The following is a 23,128-nucleotide window of genomic DNA, read 5'->3' as shown; positions in this document are numbered from 1 at the left end:
AATGAGCAAAATGGAAGCTTTAAAAGATTAAGAACTTGAAGTAAGGAGATAAAGGATAGATTCAAACCCAGGTGTATGATCCTACTGCTCTTAAATCCAAGACCACCTTGAATCTGGCAAATAAATATTGTAACATAGTTTACATCAGGCACTAATTATGTTTTTCATTTTCAATACACACATGTATTATTTTTGGGTGCAATAAGCATTTTCCCTTTTCTAATGAAACTCTTCATTAAGAGTAAAATAAAAGAGCCGGGACCGGTTTGGCTCAGTGGATAGAGCGTTGGCCTGCGGACTGAAAGGTCCCGGGTTCGATTCCGGTCAAGGGCATGTACCTTGGTTGTGGGTACATCCCCAGTAGTTGATCGATGATTCTCTCACATAGATGTTTCTAACTCTCTATCCCTCTCTCTTCCTCTTTGTGAAAAATCAATAAAAATATATTTAAAAAAAAAAAAAAGTAAAATAAAAGAGCCGAAACTGGTTTGGCTCAGTGGATAGAGCGTCGGCCTGCGGACTAAAAGGTTCCAGGTTCAATTCCGGTCAAGGGCATGTACATTGGTTGCAGGCACATCCCCGGTAGGGGGTGTGCAAGAGGCAGCTGGTCGATGTTTCTCTCTCATCGATGTTTCTAGCTCTCTATCCCTTTCTCTTCCTCTCTGTAAAAAAATCAATTTTTTCTTTTTAAAGTAAAATAAAAGAGAAAACACTGGCATAAATCTATATAAATGAAGAACCCTGAATAATAGAACAAACAAAAAACAAATAAAAACACTTAGGTGTATAGGAGAAAAAGATATACTTCTTTTTCCAAACCTGTAACTTTTAATAAGGTCAATGGGAGCAGCATAACACATGCACAATCTCATTATAATTAATTTTCTGAGAGGTGAACTTATAGAGAACTGCAGACATTTACTTGGAGAGTTCAATTATAATCTTAAGATTGGTTAACTTCAAACATGAAAAATAGGTGACTAATGGAAAAGAAGTCTCATATTTATCTCAATTTTTTAAAAGTCATATATTCCTTGTTTTCCATGATAGTTTCCATTGACCAATATCCCTGAATAACAGCAGATAAATAGGAAAATTATCTATATACATACCTGTATTGGCTCCTGCTGTTTAAAGACAGGGCCAAGGTCAGGTAGAATTAATTTGACATATTCTTCTTTGGTGCATTCTTCAGCAATCATTAGAACATTAGGCAAAACAAAAGGTACCATGTCAGGGTTTACAAATTCTGAAGTCAAGCAAGGCAAAATTCTCTGCACAATGACACGCTGAAAGGAAAAAAATGTTTCATAAAACTAAATGTTATTTCAGTTCTTTAGTACCAACATTGAAATTATAGTTTAAAATCTCCAATCCCTTTGGGTAAGGTGACCATATAATTTATGGTTGAAATGGATATTTAAAAGTAAAATAGGGTGCTATTACCAATTATGGCAGGACAAAGACATAATTTGGTAATGTCCCAAATAAAAAAGGATACATAATCACTCTTCCTTTAGGAAACCTTCCCTCAATTAGTCTTCATGAATATGTTTTTCCTCTTAATTCCTTCATTACTTATGACTCATACCACACAATTTAAATACTATCCTATATTGTTAATTATTGCTTCACACATGTTACACTTACTATAAAGGCCTTGAGAGCAAGAATAATTTTTGTCTCCTCTTTATTCTCTATAGAATTTAAGTAAAGGACTAGACAAGCAGTACATAATCAATTACTATCTGATAAATTAAATATGTGACATTATTTTGGAATCCAAAATTTTTCTTTTTCAAACAGCGGTTTGTTTCTTTAGCATTCACAGAAACTATACTAGTATATACTATTTCTTATTATACTATACTATACTATACTAGAAGCCCAGTGCATCGATTCATGCACCAGTGGGGTCCCTTGGGCTGTCTTGCAGGGATTGGGCCTAAACAGGCTCTCTGACATCCTCTGAGGAGTCCCAGATTGCGAGAGGGTGCAGGCCAGGACGAGGGACCCCACCAGTGCATGATCAGGGTCAGGGAGGGACTGCAGGAGGGCTCCAGGACGTGTCCAGCCTGTCTTGCCCAATCCCAACAGGTCAGACCCTAGCAGCAAGCTAACCTACTGGTCAGAGTATCTGTCCCCTAGTGATCAGTGCACATCATAGCAACAAGTCGAACAGACCTTGGGCAATTTTGGTAGAACCTTTGGCAGTCCTTTGAAAAACTGTGATTTCTGAAGGTTATCTCTTTGGAATAAGGTATCAAAATACTGCAGTGTTACTGCACCAACATCATCAAAGAAAGGAATCTAAAAACAGAAAATAAAGTTATTTTGATAAGCATTAAGGTACTTCTCATATCTGCAACTGCCAAGTTTGATGAAAAAATATTTAGAATATTTAACAAAATGCTAAAAGATTACTTCATAAAAATTCTAATTTAAAAAATCAGAATAAGGAAGTAAATTATTTTTCTTTCCAAGTTCAAATTTTCACAAGCAGTACCTTTGAGTTGGCTGGAATTTTTTTTTTTTACATAACTAGTAAAATACTGAAATATTAAGTAAAATAGGTTGGAGGTACAAAGAACATCATTAACCTATTAAAGTCCATGCTTATATAAGTGAACAAGAGTTGTAGTGTCCCAAACTTTTGCATGTATAACTATGTAACAACTATTGCTTCTTTGAAATCTTAATTTTATATCAGAGCAGGTATATACATAAATTATTTAAATGTTTAAGAGTAAAAGAAACTGAATATTTAACACATTCAAGAATACAGATATTATCTGGGGACTATATCTAATTAAATCTTGTTTTAGAAGCAGCTTATCTACTTTCACAGATTTTCTGTTCCTCCACCTTAGGCAGAAATATATGTGTACTCACTTACCTTTGTCATTTGATCTGCATCTGGTCTTACAGTTGGAGTTACATTTAACAGTAGTTTTACATGTTCACGGACTTCCTCAGGTATATTTGTAAGTGAACTAGATCCTAAACGACTCAACTATTCAAAAAAGTGGCAATATTAATTAAATATGAATAAAAATATTCAGAGAAATGCATTTATATTGTCAAGTTCATTTAAGAAACTTAACATTTACTTAAAAATATATTTTTAGATTCAAACAAATTGCTAATTCTACTACTGCAAGATAATTAAAAACTTATCTTTATTAGCTGATTATTTCTATTCCTAAAACAAAATGCCCAGTTTTTTAGATCATATTTTAAAATTCAGTCTAGTAAATACATGTCATGATTATAGTTGTAGTAAGACTTGAACTAATTCTCATTGATTAGAGAATTACTTTTGCTAAGTTGATTTTATGCAAACAGACTATGACACTCATCTCAGAATTATCTGAATACATTTTAGAAAAAAAAAAAAGCAGCACTTAAATACTTTTCTAATGCAAGCAAATATTTAAAGGTAAATACCTGATCCAACTGCCTACTGAAACTCTTATAAATATCTTGCTTATTAATTTCAAATACAGGTTTCCCTTTGTTAAATACAGCATAAATGACAGTTCCTAAAGAGTACATATCACTGGCTGTTTCACAGCTCACAGAAAGTATGTATTCAGGAGCCAAATATTCAGGATTTGGAAGACACAATGATGGTAAATTTGGGTCCCATTCTTTACATGGAAACTTGGGCTATAAGAAGACAAAAAAGATTTTATAGCTTACACATTTTAAATTAAAACAAACCTCTATCGAGTAACAATGATCTAGTTTAAAATTCATAATTAGCCACGTAAGTAAAAATTGTCATCCCCACCTTAAATCATAAAATTCTCTCATTTCCAAATCTGGAAAGTACATGGAACAAATTTATATAAATATAAAAAGATCTTATATTGAGATTACTGAGTTCTCTTACAGAAGACTTTAAGATACACTATGTTTTGATTCACAGGGTTCAAGTTTTATGGGCTCAAATAGATTATTGATTGAAACCTTATTCTTGTACTATCCATGTGATTTAATTAATAGGTTCAAAAAGTTGTAAGATTAAACAAATGTATAGAAAATAGACTTAAATAGTCCTTTACCCACAGTACATAATCAATACAAATTCTTTCTGCTTCCCTTAAAAATGTTTACTTAAATTACAAACCTATCTTAGGACAAATCAAGGTCTCCTTAACAACTATAAATAGTGAAAACTTGAAATACTGCAGTGTTTTCCAAGTGTAAATAGGCAGGTTTAATCACTAAGTAACAAGTAGCAGCTTGAGGTTCACAACATTTGTTAGTGCATTTGACATGGTGAGGAAAAAAATATCTTAACCCAACAGTCCTCAAATTTATTTAAATCTAGCATCTTTTTCTCAAGCAACATTAACTATTGTGGAATTAATGAGCTGAAGAATACTCTTAGGTACAATGAACTCTAAAAATTTTCTATAAATTTAAGCATACCATTGTACCATGCAACCTATTTCTAGACATTTGTCAGGCTTATAAATTCTCTAAACCATTCCAGACACCGTCACAAATTTCCATAGCTTTAAAAAATTAGAACACTAACACCTTCATTACCTCTTGTTCAGAAGGATTGGTCGATGATACACAAAAATCAAAGCCCATTATTTTCCAAGCTCCACTTTTATTCAAAATTATGTTTTCAGGTGTAATATTTCCATGAACCATTTTCACACTGCTATGCAAAAATGACAATCCTTCAGAAACCTGTAAATGTAAAAATAACCAGACATTTTTACATTAAATAAAACTCCTTTCAATTATAATAAAGTGTCTCATAAATCATAATTGCAGCCTCTCCCAATAAAAGGTTTTTTAATTGTCAGATAACAATTAAATTTCATCACAAATGCAAAAGTGCAGAGGATAAATGAAACAACAACCAAGTACAACTATTAAGTTCTTTTCTTAAATTTTGTTTGTTTGTTTTGAGAGAGAAAGGGAGAGGGAGAGAAAAAAAGAGAGATTTGTTGTTCCACTTATTTATGCATTCATTTGGTTGTTTCTAGTATGTGCCCTGAGTGGGGGTGGAACACACAACTTTGGCATATCTGGAAGATGCTCTAACCAACTGAACTACCCAGTCAGGGCCATTAAGTTCTTTTCTATAAGCAAAAAGATAATACAAAAGCACTTTACTATCCAAACTTACTCAATTACTGATTTTGAAAACGGAGAAAATCTTTGGTTCCTGAGTTACAGATAGTAAATATTAAGAGATACCTTTGTCAATTTAATTCTAATTCTTAGTATTTTTTAGACTTACACTTCATATTGAAATTCAATTTTTCTGAATAGCATTGTGCTCAGTTTTCAAATATTAAATAATGTTCTCTCATTCTCAAAACATTTAGGTTTACTGAAAGAAGCCAGGCCAAAATAGGGCATACATATTGTATAATGCCATTTATAAAATTCTATAAAGGACAAACCAATTCATAGCGACAGAAAGCAGTTCAGTGATGTCCTAACGCGGCAAAAGATAGAAAATAAGAAACAGTAGGGGAGAGAAGGATTATAATCGGTATGAGGAAACAAAGGGGGCGCGCGGGACGACTAGGTGGTAATGGGTATATGCAGGATATATGCATTATTTTTATTGTGGTGATGATTTATGAACTTATAAAACTGTGTATTTTAAATATGGAAGTTTTTGTATGCCAACTAATTATACCTTAATAAAAATGTTAAAAATAATAAATGGAATGAACAGTTAACTGTCCTCAAGGAACTAAGAATCTATGGCAATTTATTCTATAGAGCTGAAGATATTTTGCTAAGCAGGGAAAGAAAAATAAAAAAATATGGACATATATGAAATGGCTTACTATATCTCGATACCTATTAAATAATTCCTTTAAAGATATAATTTCTTTTTATTAAATGCTTTATTATTTCAATTTAATATTTATGAAATGAATTCAGAAGATTTAAAACTAAAAAAAATCAAAAGGGAACCACCCTATGCACCAGTTAATGAGTGCCCTTATCCAAAGGTTACCCATATTATGTTTCCAACAATTTAAATAAGTCTAGAAATAAACTACAGAAAATTCTAGAACAAATAAATAACTTTTAAATTAAAAAAAAAAAAAATGCAATGATGTCTACATGGCTAATAAATTTGAAATAGCCAAAAACAATTTTGAAGGAAAAATTATTTTCACATGATGAATAGAAATACATACCTGAAGCAAACCATATTTAGTTTCTACATCATAAAGTTTATAATCCTTAATGTCTGGAGACACAGTAGAAGGCAAATTTTCCCAGTTACCTAGAACATTGGCTAAACTGGCAAAAACTGGTTCTGTACAAAATGCCAAGCAATCCCTGTTTTAAAAAGAAAAAAGGGTAATTCACTAACATTCTTTTTCCACATTATCGAAATTATGTATACCTAAAATATTATTGGTTCTATTAACAAAAACATAATCTATTTTAGATTTCTCTTCAGTATTAACTTAATAATTCAAACCTATAGAACAATGTCTCAGGAAGCTTTGCATAGGAATTATACAGGTAAATCATTCAACAGTCTTTTAAACTAAGTGTTATAACCATTGTGATACATTTTTTTAAACTTAAAGTCGGAAATAAAACATTATTTCAACTGCGCTTTTTGATTATTGATATTCTTCATGGAAAACCAATAAACTAATTTAAAATATTGTTACATTATACCTAAACTATTCTCTTTATTTATAAGGCTATAATTTTCAGACTATGTGCAAAGGAAGCCACAGATTTCCCATAAAGGCCTCTGGAACAAGAAGAATCAGAAAGAGGGACAGAGCATAGCTCCAGGTCCCCTATTCCATAGAAGCAGCTTTGCTTTTTATGTATTTTATATACCACTTGAAAGGTGTCAGATTTTTGCCCAAACCGGTTTTGCTCAGTGGACAGAGCATCAGCTTGTGGACTCAAGGGTCCCAGGTTAGATTCCCATCAAGGGCATGTACCATGGTTGCGGGCACATCCTGGTGGGGGTGCATGCAGGAGGCAGCTGACTGATGTTTCTCTCTTATCAATGTTTCTAATTCTCTCTCCCTCTCCCTTCCTTTCTGTAAAAAAAAAATCAATAAAATACTTTTTTTTTTAAACAGAAAGGTGTCAGATTTTAAAATTTTTTAAATTACTGCTCTTTGCCCAACTGGCGTGGCTAAGTGGTTGAACATCAACCTATGAATCAGGAGGTCAGGATTCTATTCCTGGTTAGGGTGCATGCCCTAGTTTGGGGGCCGTACAGGAGGCAGCCAATCAATGATTCTCTCTCATCATTGACATTTCTATCTCTCTCCCTTGCCCTTCCTCTCTGAAATCAGTAAAAATGTTTATTTTTTTTAAAATGACACAACATAAATTTCATTTTCTTGTCATTCTCAGCAACAGATCTCAAACTCATCCTTGAGAAAGATGGAAGAGTAACTTAGGGCTATTGACTAACAAACTGGGCACAGTAGGTTAAATATACAGAACAGTACTTGAAACACACATAAAAATAGCCCCCAAAGAGTGAATCAATGAAGAGAGGACAGGAAATTCTAGCAAATTAACAAAGACAGCAACTTTCAGACAGGGACTGTATTCTATACTATTTCAGTGCTGAGCACAGAATAAGCAAATAGACTCAAGGCAAATGTGAAGAAAGCTTCAGTTAATATTTCAAAAACAAAACATATACATAGAATATGCAAATAAATTTTAGGAAAATAACTAATCCTTAAGAACTCAACACTCAGTTTATAAAAATTTTTCACTGACAGGAAACTATATAGACAGATTTCATATATAAAGTTATTATAAACTATTTGTTCAGGAAGTTTCTTACATAAGTTATATAAAAATTTACCTGGATTCTTCTAAAGGATGCTGGACAGTAAGAAGTCGAGGATGCCGTAGCCGAGTTAACTGTTGGACTCCTCGTTTTAGACAATCGATGATTTGATCCTTTTCAAATTTTTGATATTTGTCAATCAGCTTTTTATCAAAGACAAAAACAGCCACCTCCTAAAAAAAAGAATTGTGTAACTAATTTTAACCAAAAATATGTAAGAGTATTAAAATTTTATTTAAGTGTCACAACAGTCTTCAAGTAATTAAAAACTAATAACCTGGAAATTGTAGCACCATTTAATACTTTTCTGATATCAAAAAGCTGGTTTCTTCATGATTAGTAAATCTAAATATTTTTAAAGGTATAAGACCCACAGCCTCAGCTAAGAACAAAGGAAAATCATATCTGAACTCTGGTATCAGAGGTACACATAATCTGTGTGCAATGTGTTGTCCCAAATTTAGTAGTCTATTATGTAACCAGAATTCATATAAAAGTTAAAATGTTTAAAAATTCAAAATGCTATTCATAATGGTAATGCTGGAGCATATTATAAAATTTTGAAATCCTTTTTAAAAAAAAGATTGTATACACAAAACAATTTATAAGCTTCTTTTACATATGAATAACCTATAATTTCTCTCTCCTTCTACTCTATCCCCATCTTGTTATGGGTAGTAATGGGAATGGTTACCAGTGCAGGAAGATGCTTCCCCATCACCTCTCTTTGAGATCATTCACAGCTTATTTTATACGACCAAAATCATACATCTTTCTTAACTCTCATCTTGCTTTCATTCTCTCTGTTACCCAGGAAAAATAGTTCCCATCCATTTACCAATCTTAACAAGTCAGTCAAAAACTAGCTATATTGATTATTGATGAATAATCACTGGTATATCTCCATCATAAATACAAAGAAAACTGATAAAGCTGGAAGCAAAATTAACAGGAATCAATGCTAGCTTTCCAAAATTCTTTGAAAGATTTCTTTCCTTTTTATTGAATTTATTGGATGACACTGATTAACAAAATTATACAGGTTACAAGTGTGCAATTCTACAACACATCATCTGTAATTGTTTTGTGTGTTCACCACCCCAAGCCAATTCTCCCTTTATCACCATTTATACCCCTTATGTCCTCCTTCAGTTCCTCCCATCCGCCTCCTGTTATGAAAGATTTTAGAATGGCTCTTCCAGAATTTCTATAGAAGTCTCTTTCAAAAACTTCTAATTAAATTTATTATCACTAAACTTCAATATCCAAAATAATATCTTTCCATTTTATTGCTGTTCTCTTCTAATTATTTTTACATTATGACTGTTTTCACAAGTTAGCCTAGCAACCTAATCACATAACAGAGATTTCACTGCAGAATTCCAAACCAATAAATTTCTCAAATACAACCTGTTTTAAGTTAGAGATTCTTTATATATGTACAAGTGAGTTAAGGATATTAGAGGATATCCTTAACTTAAATCTCTGAAAAGTGGTAACATAGAGGGACTATTTAGTACTGAATTTTAACATCCCATTCCCTAAGCATCTGTGTACTTTTTAGGAATTCTTTCATTCCTAATAGCAACCCTATGAGTCAAGTTATTATCCCCAATTCACAGATGAGGGTATTGTGAAAAAGATAAATGTATTATCTAAGATTTCACAACTGGTAAAATGAAAAAAATCAAGATTCGAACCCAGTCAATCTAATCCTAAGGCCCACATTCTTAGTCAATATACCATTCTGTCTCTCCAGAAATAACACATAGCCAATATATATCGAGCATCCCAGTAAAACATGACATATGCCTTCAGGAAAACAATCATTTAAGTGAGAGCTTTAAATAAATCCACATATAAATACATTATTTTATCTCTTTTGCTCATTATGAGACACAAGACAATCTGGAGCTAAGAGCATAATATGAACTAAAAACAAATGACCTAGAAGTTCAAGTTCCTATCTCACAACTCATATGCACAGCCTTATTTTAGTAAGTGTTCTGCTATAACACATTTTATAAATGCATCCAATTTAAATCTGTTTGTCTTTTCAAGATGTTTTACGTCTTTAAAAACAGGTCATGTGAAATGGCTCTTGACTCTTGCAATTTCACCACCTTCAGTTCATAAAGAAGAAAAGCATGAAACTCTCTCAGACTTCTTTTAGGTCAAAGATGAAAGATTCCTACATAGGTCAGAAGGGGTTATATTTTCATTGTTTCAATCAGTTAATTAAAGTAAACCACTTTCAACAAAGTTGTTACTAATTAACTAACCCTTTAGGCCCCATACCTACATCCTATGAAAAAACTCTTTCATCAGAAGACTATTATCTAATTTCTAACTTGTGTTTTCCTTCTAATACTTCACTATACTAACCTCTGCTAACAAATATCACATGTGTATACTCCTACCATCTTATATGTTTACAAGTTTCTTGAAGAAAGAAACCATGCCTTAAGTACCTCTGTACCCACCACAAGATCTACACTAGAAGACAGATGTTTATTGCCTATTGGTAGTCAATAAAGATAAGCAATTACATGAAGCTTTTCATTATCGCCTTGAATTAAAATCTTTTCAACTTTTCATTATGAAAATTTTCAAACATACAAAAAGATAATATAGTGTAATCATCCAATATATCTTCCACTTGAAGATTCAACAACTGTTAACTCTAAGTAAAAATTACTAAAACAAAATGTAAGACATAGTTAGCACTCTATAGTTTGGCTTTGTGAATAGACCATCAGCCTGCGGACCAAAGGGTCCCGGGTTTGATTCCAGTGAAGGGCACATACTTTGGTTGCAGGCTCCACTCCAGCAACCAATTGATGTGTTTCTCTCACATTGATGTTTCTCTTTGTCTTTCCCTTTCTCGACCACTCTCCCTAAATATCAATGGAAAAATAGCCTCGGGTGAGGATTAAGAAAAAAGCAAAAAGAAATGCCAACTGGATCAGAACTATGGTAAATAAATCTAAATATCAGGTGAGTAAAAAATATTTTTTAAACAATATTTTTCCTAAATAGCCTATCTTTAAATTTAAAAAGGCAATTAAATAATTTTTTTAAAATATATTTTATTGGTTTTTTTACAGAGAGGAAGAGAGAGATATAGAGAATTAAAAACATCGATGAGAGAGAAACATTGATCAGCTGCCTCCTGCACACCCCCTACTGGGGATGTGCCCACACCAAGGTACATGCCCTTTACCGGAATCAAACCCGGGACCCTTGAGTCCACAAGCCGACGCTCTATCCATTGAGCCAAACTGATTTCGGCTGAAATAAATTATTTATTTAAAAGCAAATGTTTCTCAAAATGGAGGCTATATATATCCAGAGCCAAACCAGCTAGGACTGTATATATCTTTTGCTATAGGACTAATTTATAATTTTTAAAAGCTACTTTGCTTACTACCAAGTTGAACACTTACTGAAAACAAGATAGTTTAAGTTAGTGGTCGGCAAACCGCGCTCTTTGGCCCCTTGAGTGTTCTAAAGCCACTTCTTCAAAATAGACTCGCCCAGGCCAAAAACCAACCTCTGCACATGAGCCACGAAGTTTCAATCGCACTGTATGTGCTGTGGAAGAGCCACACTCGAGGGGCCAAAGAGCCACATGTGGCTCTCGAGCCACGGTTTGCCGACCACTGGTTTAAGTAATAAAATCTAAGTTAATGTATACCAATGTCTAGGGTTTCCTAACAGCAGTCATGACCTCCACTAACCTATCCCTCAAGCCACCAGAGATGATTTTTTTAAACACAGTGGTTCCCGGTGATCTCTATTTTATGGGTATTTCATGACAGGCCAGTGATGACTGCCAAGCAACACACTCTTTTTTTCATGCAATTTGCAACAACGTTTCTTTCTCAAAATAAAGCAAAATCTAAAATTTTATTTAGACTAAGTTAAAAATAAGGTCATTTTGAGAAGACTGAGAGATAAAATACTTATTTATTTTTAACTATTAAAACTAGTTATTCGAGCCGGGACCGGTTTGGCTCAATGGATAGAGCGTCGCCTTGGGGACTGAAGGGTCCCGGGTTCGATTCCGGTCAAGGGCATGTACCTTGGTTGCGGGCATATCCCCAGTAGGGGGTGTGCAAGAGGCAGCTGATTGATGACTCTCTCTCATCGATGTTTCTAACTCTCTATCTCTCTCCCTTTCTCTCTGTATAAAATCAATAAAATATATTTAAAAAAAAAAAAAAAAAAAAAAAAAAAAAAAACTAGTTATTCGAATCTCTTAGCCCAAAGTCCCTAATCTGGTGTTTACTTCAAAGTCAAATTTAAGATCGTATATTCTGCTATACCAGTAAAGCACAACTGCAATCAAGTACACTACATGCTACATCAAGAAAGATGCCCTCAGTCTCAATGTCCCTTTATAGGAGGAAGTAAGGAGGGGAAGGAGTAAGGAAAGTAACATATTTCTTTGTTTTTTTCCTTCCAATTTCTGTAAGTTCAGAAAGTTCTATATCTTGTCCTATATGGTAAAACCAGTCACATGTAGCTATGGAGCATTTGAAATGTGACCAGTGCAACTAAAGAACTGAATTTAATCTGATATAATTTCAATTAATTAAAATAGCTATATATATCTTGTGGCTACCATACTAAATATATTGAATAGCAAAACTCTAGATTACTTTCTGTGATTTCCATTCAGTGCCCAGGTGGGTAAAGACTTAGCTATTCCATCAAGAATGAGCCAGTAGTCCAGAATGGATAATCAGTTCTAACCCATAGGGTATGAAAGAGGCAAAGAAAAACATTTCAAAACCACATCCACAGAGAACAATGAAATATTTCAAAACTATATTTTTCATCAAAGCAATAAATTTGGGGGTGAGGGGGCAAGAAATATAGTACAGTTTCCTAAGAGAACCCAGTTCTGGCAGTCAGCAATTAAGAACTGCTGTATTACTGTACAGTAGTTAATCAATGATCCCTTATCTGTGCCTTGTTCTCATGTTCTATGAGCAACAGCTCCAACATTATCAGTGGATGTCAGCGTATGAACTACTAATATAAACACCAATACCTAGGACACTTTTGGTTAAGCACAAAGACACTATTATGTTGCCACATCCTTAAAAGTAATGTAAAATTCAGTAAACTTGGTTTTTTTTTCATTTTCCCTTTATATAAATACTTATAAAAGCAATTTGTGCTATTGTGGGAGGTTGGTCATTTACAGGCTTCATGACTTCAAACTTCATGAGCTTTTTAAGTAGTCAATACTCAAGAAACCACTTACTTTGTGATGAAATTTTGTTGAATTTAAAGGGAAAACAATGTTCAAAAAAATGACAAATCAGTCAGCATTGAAGTATTGCTAAGTCAATATTGGACTTAAAGACTCCCTCCAAATGGCAATAAAAACAAGATTTGCAGGTCAGGTGCAAACCACATACCAGCAATATTTTTCATAAAAGTATAGCAAAGTCAATTTAGTCTTAAATAGACTTGTTTGGGAAATAAGCTGGTTTTGGAAAAGTGACAAATAATACATATCCACAATTATATGACTGTGATAGTCACCGGAAAATTCGTGTAATAAATCCCATAAGCCTTACAATCCAAATGTTTCACTTTTAGGGAAGTAAAGTACTTTTAGAAATGGTGATTTTTCTTTTTAAAGAACATACTTCTACGGAGGCCTTAAACTGGAAGGTTTTTCAATTCTTTAACAATTCCAACAGAAAGCTGAAGTAAAATTTAACATTAATGATCCTCCACATTTCTAAGAACAATCTGTTGGGTCTCCTAAGTTAAATTTAGAAAATAATACTACAACTCATTCAAACTACTCCTCACTAAAAGGTCAGTTAGTTTTCAAATAACTTTAAAATCAGTATATAGCAAGACATGTTAGTATTGATTGTAGCCTACAAATATAACTCTTTCTTTATATATACATATATATACACACATATATATACATATATATTCATATATATGTGTGTGTGTGTGTGTATATATATATATATATATATATGTTATTGATTTTTTACAGAGAGGAAGGGAGAAGGATAGTTAGAAACATCAATGAGAGAGAAACATCGGTCAGCTGCCTCCTGCACACCTCCTACTGGGGATGTGCCCACAACCAAGACATATGTCCTTGACAAGAACTGAACCTGGGACCTTTCAGTCTGCAGGCTAATGCTCTATCCACTGAGACAGTGGTCTGCAAATTCATTAGTCAACAGAGCCAAATATCAACAGTACAAGGACTGAAATTTCTTTTGAGAGCCAAATTTTTTTAACGTAAACGTCTTCTAACACCACTTTTTCAAAATAGACTCGCCAGGCCGTGGCATTTTGTGGAAGAACCACACTCAAGGGTCCAAAGAGCCGCATGTGGCTCTCAAGCCGCAGTTTGCCAACTACGGCACTGAGCCAAACCGGTTAGGGCAATGTAACCCTTTCTGATGGTAAAACTTATTCAGGTTAAATGCAAAAGAAGGGGGGGGGACAATGGTAAGATATGTATACATATAATACCTTAATTTAAAAAAGGAAAAAAAAAAAAAAGGAGCACTTAGAAAAAAATAAAAGTAAATAAATAAATAAATAAATGCAAAAGAATATTATACAATAGAAGTCAATTTTCAAGAAGACTATAAAATTAAAGAGGGAATGAGAATACACTACATAAGAATGCATTTAATGCCAAAAAAATTTAACTGCTTATTTTCCCAATAACTTATTGACAAATATGAAAAGGAACATGACAATTTTTATTCTAAAAACATACTTTGCTAAATATTAAAATGTAATACTACATAATCATTTGTGTAGCTATGTTTATTAAGTAAACAAAATTTAATTATAAAATGAAATTATATATCAAACAATATACTCACAACCAGGAGATTCAAGGCATGTTTAAAAGCATTTGTTTTTGTATGACTTCATCAGACAAAGTGAGAACTAAAGAATCCATAATTTTTGGCACTTAACATAAAAATGCATTCATGCATGTTATGATCCTTATTAGCATGTGTTTTTTCCAATTGGACTCAATGAAAACTTACCTGTTTTGTTGACTTTTTTGTGCCATTAAAAATCTTCCAAGCTAGCCCATTCCCACCACTGGCAATGTGACGACCAACATCGAATTCTCTAGTGACAGGATTTCCCATTACAGCACTAGTGACGTCGGCTGTTACTTTTGTAACAGTACTCTTCAACTTATTAAGCATGGACTCCATGGCTGCGATATTGGGCAATTATAATTACCTAGAAACACAGGGGGATAGGGGAGCTCTGATCATTTCTTTATTCTTATTTAAGCCCTTACCATTCATTACTTAGTATGAAAAGCTTAATATATCTAAACATTCAGCAAAACAATCCTATAGAGCTACATAATGGTTTAGTCTTCTGAGAACACAGCATAACTTTCGTGCAAATTTAAGTCTAGGAACCAAACAGTTCTCTGCAACCTCAACCGTCATAGACCAGGAAGAAAAAGACATATTTACACTTGACACTGACATGAATGTTGCTCAACTATGTAACTTGGACCCTTTAAGACATACAGTGGTGTAAAGGGTCTGAATCTTTCTTCGGACTAAAAACAACCATGTAAAACTTGAAAGGAACTAAAAACAGTAGATTTAAATCCAACCATATAAATAATAACATTAAGAATAAATCATTTTAAATTCAAATTAAAAAGCAGATTATCAAATTAGATTTTTTTTAAAAAGGATGACCCAACTTATGCTGCTTAGAAGAAACCCACTTTAAACCACTTTATAAGATGACTAAGAGAATGTGAAAATATACTAAGCTGGTGTGGCTACATTAATTGACAGAATAGGCTTGAAGACAAAGAGGAACATTTCACAATGATAAAAGTCAATTCGTCAAGAAGACATAACAAACCTAACTCAATAAGAGAGCTTCAAAATAAATACAGCAAAAAGTGACAAAACTGAAAGAATAGAGACAAATCCACACTTATAGTTGGACTAGAATATCCTCACTCAGTAACAGATGGATAGAAAGACCAAGTAGACAGAAATCAGTAAGGGTATAGCCAAAACCGGTTTGGCTCAGTGGATAGAGCATCAACCTATGGACTGAAAGGTCCCAGGTTCGATTCCAGTCAAGGGCATGTATCTTGGTTGCGAGCACATCCCCAGTAGGGTGTGTGCAGGAGGCAGCTGATCGATGAGTCTCTCTCATTGATGTTTCTAGCTCTCTATCCCTCTCTCTTCCTCTCTGTAAAAAATCAAAAAAAAAATATTAAAAGAAATAGAAGAAGAGTAAATGATATATTATGGGTGAAAGTAAGGAATATGGCAAGACTAAAGAGAATATCAATATGTATTTCAGAAAAGAGGGAAGGAGGAGAGAGAGAATACAAAGCAAGAATACAAAGAGAAAAAACACTAGGAAATAGGGACAAAAAATATAGGAAAGAGATGGTGAGTGGGCGGGGTGCTAGTTAAATGGTTGTTTACTTTATAATTAACTAGAGGCCCAGTGCACAAAATTCATGTGAGGGAGAGAGGATGTCCCCTCAGCCCAACCTGCACCCTCTCCAATCTGGGACATCCCTCTCACAATCCGGGACTGCTGGCTCCTAACTGCACCCTCACCCTCACCCCGTGCCAGCCTGATCACCTCTAACCACCTCTGCCTGTCAGCCTGATCACCCCTAACTGCCCCGCCTGCCTTCCTGGTCACTCCCAACTGCCCCTCTGACAGCTGGGTTGCCCCTCATTGCCCCCCACCCCCTGACGGCCTTGTCGCCCCATGCAGCCTGATGTTCAGTTATTAATGTGAGGGCATCATGACCAATTTGCATATTACCCTTTTATTAGTATAGATATTAAATTTCATTACGTCCTATAATATATTATATATCAAAATTTTAGAAGAGAGAAGTTGCTGAATTAAGAAAATAGCTGTAAGGAAGGGGGAAAAAGAAAAAATTAAGAAACAAGTATGCATTAGAATTAAGAAAACTTACTGGCCAATTAAAGGAAAGGGACAAAACTAGGAATCCCATCAGGTGTCTAATTTCAGAATCTAGGTGCAGAGTAAAACCATTTACGAAGGCAAGACTTAAAGCAGGCAACTGTCTTTTGTGGAAGAACTCAGTTTTGGACAGATTGAATTTGAGTTGCCTTAATGATTTTCATATGGAGATATCTAATAGATTTCAAATATGTGGACCAAAAACTTAGGAAAAAACGTCTTGATTGAAGATCAAAATTCAGGCACCATGACCTTATAAGCAGTGCAGTAATTAAGACTGTAAGCTTGAAAATGGTAACCCAAGGAAACCTAAGAGGAATATCATGAGAGCAACAGAAGATTAAGGACAGATAAACTGAATGAGTTTGTAAAACAACATTTTGAATTATTAGCAATAATCTTTTAACATATAAAAAACCTAGAGTCTAAATATCTTTTCTTAAACTAAGTGATAGTTTTTCAGATTTTCACTTTATTAATGAATAAAGAAATAAGTATATGTTTTACAAAGAAAGTTATAAATGACAGAAATATATATTCATATAAGCCATTTCCCCTTGTACACCACAAGAATTCACTTGAAATTCAATTACCTCCCCCTCCTAAATCTCAGCCAAAATAAGGTTTGAGAGAGCTTCAGTATGATCCCCAGAATATACCTTTTTACCATCTGGCTCGGCCATCACTTGGCTTTTAGTAGAACCAGTAGGTGAATCTGTTGTATTACTACATTTTACAAGCACCTGATGAAAGGTGGGTTGAGTATTATAGTACCTGATGGCAGGTAGTTTAAAGGAACTGGCAATTCTTTCAGTTCTGCCTACTCAAAAACTCTAGACATAGCAAGAATATAGTAGTTAAATTATATAATGCTAAAAATATGTCCTGAATTTTCAAGTAACACAAGTGCAAAAAGAGATTCTTAATTCACAAGAAAATACTGAAAAGAAGAACTTGCATTTTTACTAGAAACTAGTGTCCCGGTGCATGAAACTCGTGCACAGGGGGTTAGGGGGTGTCTCAGACTGGCCTGCACCCTCTGGGACCACTCAAAGGATGTCCTACTGACCGTTTACAGGGATTGGGCTAAACGGGCAGTCAGACGTCCCTCTCACAATCCAGGACTGTTGGCTCCATCCATTCACCTGCCTGCCTGATTGTCCCCAACTGCTTCCCCGCCACCAAATACCTGCTCACCCCCGCAACTGTCCCCCGTGCCAGCCTGCTCACCCCCAACTGGCCCCCCTGCTGGTATGCTTACCCCCAACGGCCCCTGCTGTCCCATCCTGGCCTGATCACCCCCTGGCTACCCAAGGTCCCTGCCCCTTTTTTTCTTTTTCTTTTCTCCTTTTTTTCCCCCAGCACCTCCTTGAGTGGAGGCCAGGGCCAACTGGAAGCAAGTATCTAGGACTTATTATCTTCTATAATTGAAACTTTGTAACCTTGAGCAAAGGCCAGGAACAGCCAGGGCAAGCAGAAAGCTTGGCTTCTTCCATTGCCAGGGCAACCCAAGCCTCCTGCTTGCTCCATCTCCATGGCCATCACTTATTTTTGTTGGGATTTATTTATCTCTTATAATTGAAACTTTGTAGCTTTGAGTGGAGGTCAGGCTGGCCAAGGCAGGTGGGAAGCTTGGCTTCCTCCATTGCCGGGACAATCCAAGCCTCCTGCTTGCTCCAGCTCTGTGGCCAGTCACCATCTTGGTTGGATTAATTTGCATACTCGCTTCTGATTGGCTGGTGGGTGTGACTTGTGGGTGTAGCAGAGTGATGGCTAATTTGAATGTTTCTCTTTTATTAGTATAGATACTGTAATATAAATAAAAAGGTTACTGTGATTACATCTGATAATGAAATCATGTTTAGTAACTGTTCATCTCATGGCACCTAGCAGAGACTAGACTTCCTTTTTTCTTTCTTTTTTAATATATTTTATTGATTTTTTTTTACAGAGAGGAAGGAGAGAAATAGAGAGCTAGAAACATCGATGAGAGAGAAACATCGACCAGCTGCCTCCTGCACACCCCCCACTGGGGATGTGCCCGCAACCAATGTACATGCCCTTGACCGGAATCGGACCTGGGACATTTCAGTCCCCAGGCTCTATCCACTGAGCCAAACTGGTTTCAGCAGAGACTAGACTTTCAATAAGCACAAAATATTACACACTGACTACAAAGAACAATATAAATGAATACAAATAAGTTCAAAATAGTTTGTTTTGTTCCTTGAAGAGGTACCATGGTCTAAGATTTCTTTCTATATAAATGTCTAAAAATAAAAGAATATCATTTAACCTGGCCAGTATGGCTCAGTTGGTTAAAGGGTTGTCTTCATACACCAAAAGATAGTGGTTCAATTCCTGGTCAGGGCACATACCCAAGTTGCAGGTTTGATCCCTGGTCTTGGATGGGACAGAAGGCAACCAATCGATGTTTCTCTCATACAACGATGTTCTCTCTCTCCCACTCTTCCTCTCTCTAAAGTCAATAAAATTAGAAAATAATAAAATTAAAAATAAAAGACTACCACTTCTATAGTCATTTAAATAGTTAAGCATTCATAAATGAAAGCTTATCATCTGAAATAAGAATTACATTAATATGACATAAATAACTTTGGTAAAATGTTTCATAAAATTTGGGGAAATTTTTTGTACCTATACTCCCATATGCAGCACTTATCTGTTTTTACCTAAAGTAAGATAATCTTGAGAAATATTCTTGAAATACATGTTTTCTTTTTCCTGTAGGAGCACTCAGAGATTAGAAGTTTTAAAAAGATACTTAATAATTCAATGAGATTTATTTTTAATGGCTACTACCATTCTTTGGCCTATACCAGTGGTCGGCAAACTCATTAGTCAACAGAGCAAAATATCAAAAGTACAATGATTGAAATTTCTTTTGAGAGCCAAATTTTTTAAACTTAAATTTCTTCTAATGCCACTTCTCCAAAATAGACTTGCCCAGGCCGTGGTATTTTGTGGAAGAGCCACATTCAACGGTCCAAAATGCCGCATGTGGTTCTCGAGCCACAGTTTGCTGACCACAGGCCTATACTAGTACAGAGGTCATGCTTAATCTTACTCAGAAAACAAAGATTATACCAGCTGAGTACAATCATTCTCTTTACAACCTCAGAAAGTACCTAATATTATCAGTTGAGCTAGGACAGATAATTTACAGAAGACAAACCCAATTTTAAGAAATAAATATAAATCACTAAAGAGACTTAGCAATGTATTATGAAGTACACGTCCATTCAACAAGGAGAAAATAAAACATTGTTTCCATCACTGCTTGCAAACTTAAGACCATTGTGCAATAAAGTTTAAAAAGCAACACGACAGATTATAAGGAAACATATGCTTAAATGTCAAATTAGTAATGTGAACAATAAGTAAGATCTGAGGAGAGATTATATCCAACTCTTTTGAAGGTACTTCCAGACTATGTACCTGGTTTAGTTTTTACTACAGAAATCAATCAGATTGTTTAAATTATTGTAATTTGTTTTTTAATGTAGAAGCACTGGGGTTGCAGAGTCTTTGGCTAGAAAAGACAGAAAGGAGTAACTGGGTAGGGAATTTGACTAAGTGACCTAAGGTCACTTCCTTGAGCCTACAGTTCTTTCCTGACTTAAGAACATATAAAATCTGAAATATATGGTGGTACAGTTATGTGAAAACTGTATTCATAAAATACTGAAGTGTTCTAAGACAATGATTTTCAAACCCTACTGAACATCTAATAACATTTATCAACTGAGTACCTTGATAAACCATTTAGATGCTTATGTAGTATCTCAAACTTTTGAATCAGAATTTATAAATGTGCAGTCAGGGCATTTGTATACTGATCAGCTCCCCCAGGTGATTCTGATGTGCAGTGTGAGAATTCAGTGTTATATAATTCAGTACACAACCTTCAGTAGCAAGAAAGCCTGAGTTCAAAAGCCAGTTCTTTTTTTTTTTTTTTTTTTAATGTATTTTTATTGATTTCAGAGAAGAAGGGAGAGGGAGAGATAGAAACATCAATGATGACAGAGAATCGTTGATTGGCTGCCTCCTGCACGCCCCCTACTGAGGATTGAGCCTGCAACCCAGGCATGTACCCTTGACCGGAGTGGAACCTGGGACCCTTCAGTCCGCAGGCTGATGCTCTATCCACTGAGCCAAACCAGGTAGGGCCAAATCCCAGTTCTAATACTTAATACACTGTGATCACCAACTAACTCCCTAACACTATTTCTAACCTTTTCTTTTAAAAAGTGGGAAAATATCACACATTCTTCAAGTGATTTCTCTGAAGATTAAAGATGATGAGGCATGTAAAATGTTTAGTACAATTCCTGGAATATTTAGGAAGCATTCAATGAATTCATTCATTTAACAAACATTTATTAAGCACTTACACAGTATCAGAAGATGAGAAACATCTCATTCAAGTATTAAGTGTTAATAAATATGGCAACTCTGTAATGGTGTTATGAGAACACATAATTAGAAGAATCTATCCTAATCAGGAAAGTCTTCCTGAAGTGAGCTGCATGATGAGTTGGCATTAACTGGATGGAAAGGAAAGGAAATGCATTTCCAAGCAGAAGCGGCTTCATAACCAAAAGCCATGTGCCTGAAGCAGAACAGTGACTAGGGAAGAAAGGAATGCCGGAAAGCAGTGTGGAGATGAGGTTGGAAAGTCAATAAGGGGACTCAAGCAGGCTGTTGAGAACTTTAGTTTCTTTTATAAACAATGATGAAAAGTCACTGAAGGCGACATATTGGAGACAATATGATTAGATCTATATTTTTAGAATGTCACTCAGTATGGGGTGGAAACCTAGAAGGAGGCACTGTAAATGCAGCTAGACCATAATTAGGTGGCTAGTGATACTTCACATGAGAGATGATCGTGGCTGGATCTAGTGGCGAAGATGAAGACAGACAAATATTCAAGAAGCACAGTCAACGGGACTTAGAGATTGATAATGAGGAAGCTGTCACACTTCTATAGAAAACTAGAGGTGTGGTGCATGACATTCATGCATTGGGGGTGGAGGTGGGAGTGGGGGGGGGGATCCTCAGCTGGACCATCCTGAGCCCTTTCACAGTACAGGAGCCCTCGCAGGATGTCCACAGGGAGCGGGCCTAAGCCATCAGTCAGACATCCTAATCACACTGACATGGAGGCCGGCTGCTGTGCTCACCAGCCCATCAGCCTGTCAGCCCAGTCTGTGGCTGAGTGGCGCTCCCCCTGTGGGAGCACACTGACCACCAGAAGACAGCACCTGCATTGAGCATCTGCCCCCTTTTGGTCAGTGCACGTCATAGCGACCAGTCATTCCTCAGATGGGTCTATTTGCATATTACCTTTTATTATATAGGATTATATAGGATGATAGATGATGAAGCCAGTCACTTGAGTTAAACACAATAAGAGGGCTTATTTCGGGGGAGGAGGGGGAGATAAAATCATGAATTTCAAACATGTGATCAATGCTAGTTATTCACAATTATAGGGTTATTTGTACAGAAATATTCTGTTGTATGTAAGTATAATGTGCTTGTATTTATTTTATTAGTTATTTGTGGGTCTTAGAGACAAAAGAATAAGTTTCTGAGGTTTCTGCACATGTGTAAAGTGGATCTGAAAGAATTAAGGTCCTCCCCTTTCTTAGGTTCCTTTCTTTTACACAATGCCCCAAAAGCGTCTTTTAAGAGTACAGTTTAATAGTGACAAGAATTTTACCTATACTCCGCTGATAAATCATTTTTAAATTTAAAAAAAAAATTAACATTCATTCGAAAGAGTAAGACAGGAAGCCAAACAAAAGCACCTGACTCTCAAACCATTACCAGAGCATGAGGGGGTTTTACAGGGACAGGCTGTAAAACTACATTAATTTTCCAGAATGGAGAGGCACATGAATCCAATCTGTAAAGCAAATCATCATACAGACAATACCTGAATTTGATCTACAAAAAATAATAATAATAATAATAGCTTGCAACTTACAAAAAAAAACATCTTGCAACTTACAATTGTAAGTCACTACTGCCTTTAAGTCGCTTAAGTCTGGAGACTCATGAACTGTTACAGGAGCTGACTTGACAGCAGCGGTCTCCTTAATTCCTAATCACAGGAAGGTATTCATTCGTATCGCAAGAAGTTTTTTTGCAAGCTTTACAGGTCTAAACCGTCCTCCATCCTTTCTGTCCCGCTTAGTAGGAGAAAACCTCGAGTGGACGGCGTTTTTTCGGTCTTAACAAAACACC

At 35.2% G+C, this 23,128-nt stretch overlaps 1 protein-coding gene across 3 annotated transcripts in view; it reads right to left on the bottom strand.

Annotated features, from left to right (window-relative positions):
• Positions 1-23,128, bottom strand: part of SCYL2 (SCY1 like pseudokinase 2) — a 53,730-nt gene that overhangs the window by 29,838 nt on the left and 764 nt on the right. For all 3 annotated transcript variants that reach the window (XM_084876386.1, XM_084876388.1, XM_084876387.1), the window contains exons 2-9: positions 14,896-15,100; positions 7,853-8,010; positions 6,189-6,333; positions 4,558-4,707; positions 3,448-3,669; positions 2,897-3,013; positions 2,185-2,310; positions 1,113-1,289 (exon numbers count right to left, since the gene is read on the bottom strand). In XM_084876386.1, coding sequence (XP_084732512.1) covers positions 1,113-1,289; positions 2,185-2,310; positions 2,897-3,013; positions 3,448-3,669; positions 4,558-4,707; positions 6,189-6,333; positions 7,853-8,010; positions 14,896-15,072 — 1,272 coding nt within the window. In that variant the 5' untranslated portion in view covers positions 15,073-15,100. The remainder of the gene's footprint in view (positions 1-1,112; positions 1,290-2,184; positions 2,311-2,896; positions 3,014-3,447; positions 3,670-4,557; positions 4,708-6,188; positions 6,334-7,852; positions 8,011-14,895; positions 15,101-23,128) is intronic.

This window comes from Pipistrellus hanaki (assembly GCF_964339955.1).
Source record: "Pipistrellus hanaki genome assembly, chromosome: 3".
NCBI classification, from domain to species: domain Eukaryota; kingdom Metazoa; phylum Chordata; class Mammalia; order Chiroptera; family Vespertilionidae; genus Pipistrellus; species Pipistrellus hanaki.
Note: the sequence above shows the minus strand (reverse complement) of the source record. Positions and strands in the feature narration are given on the sequence as shown.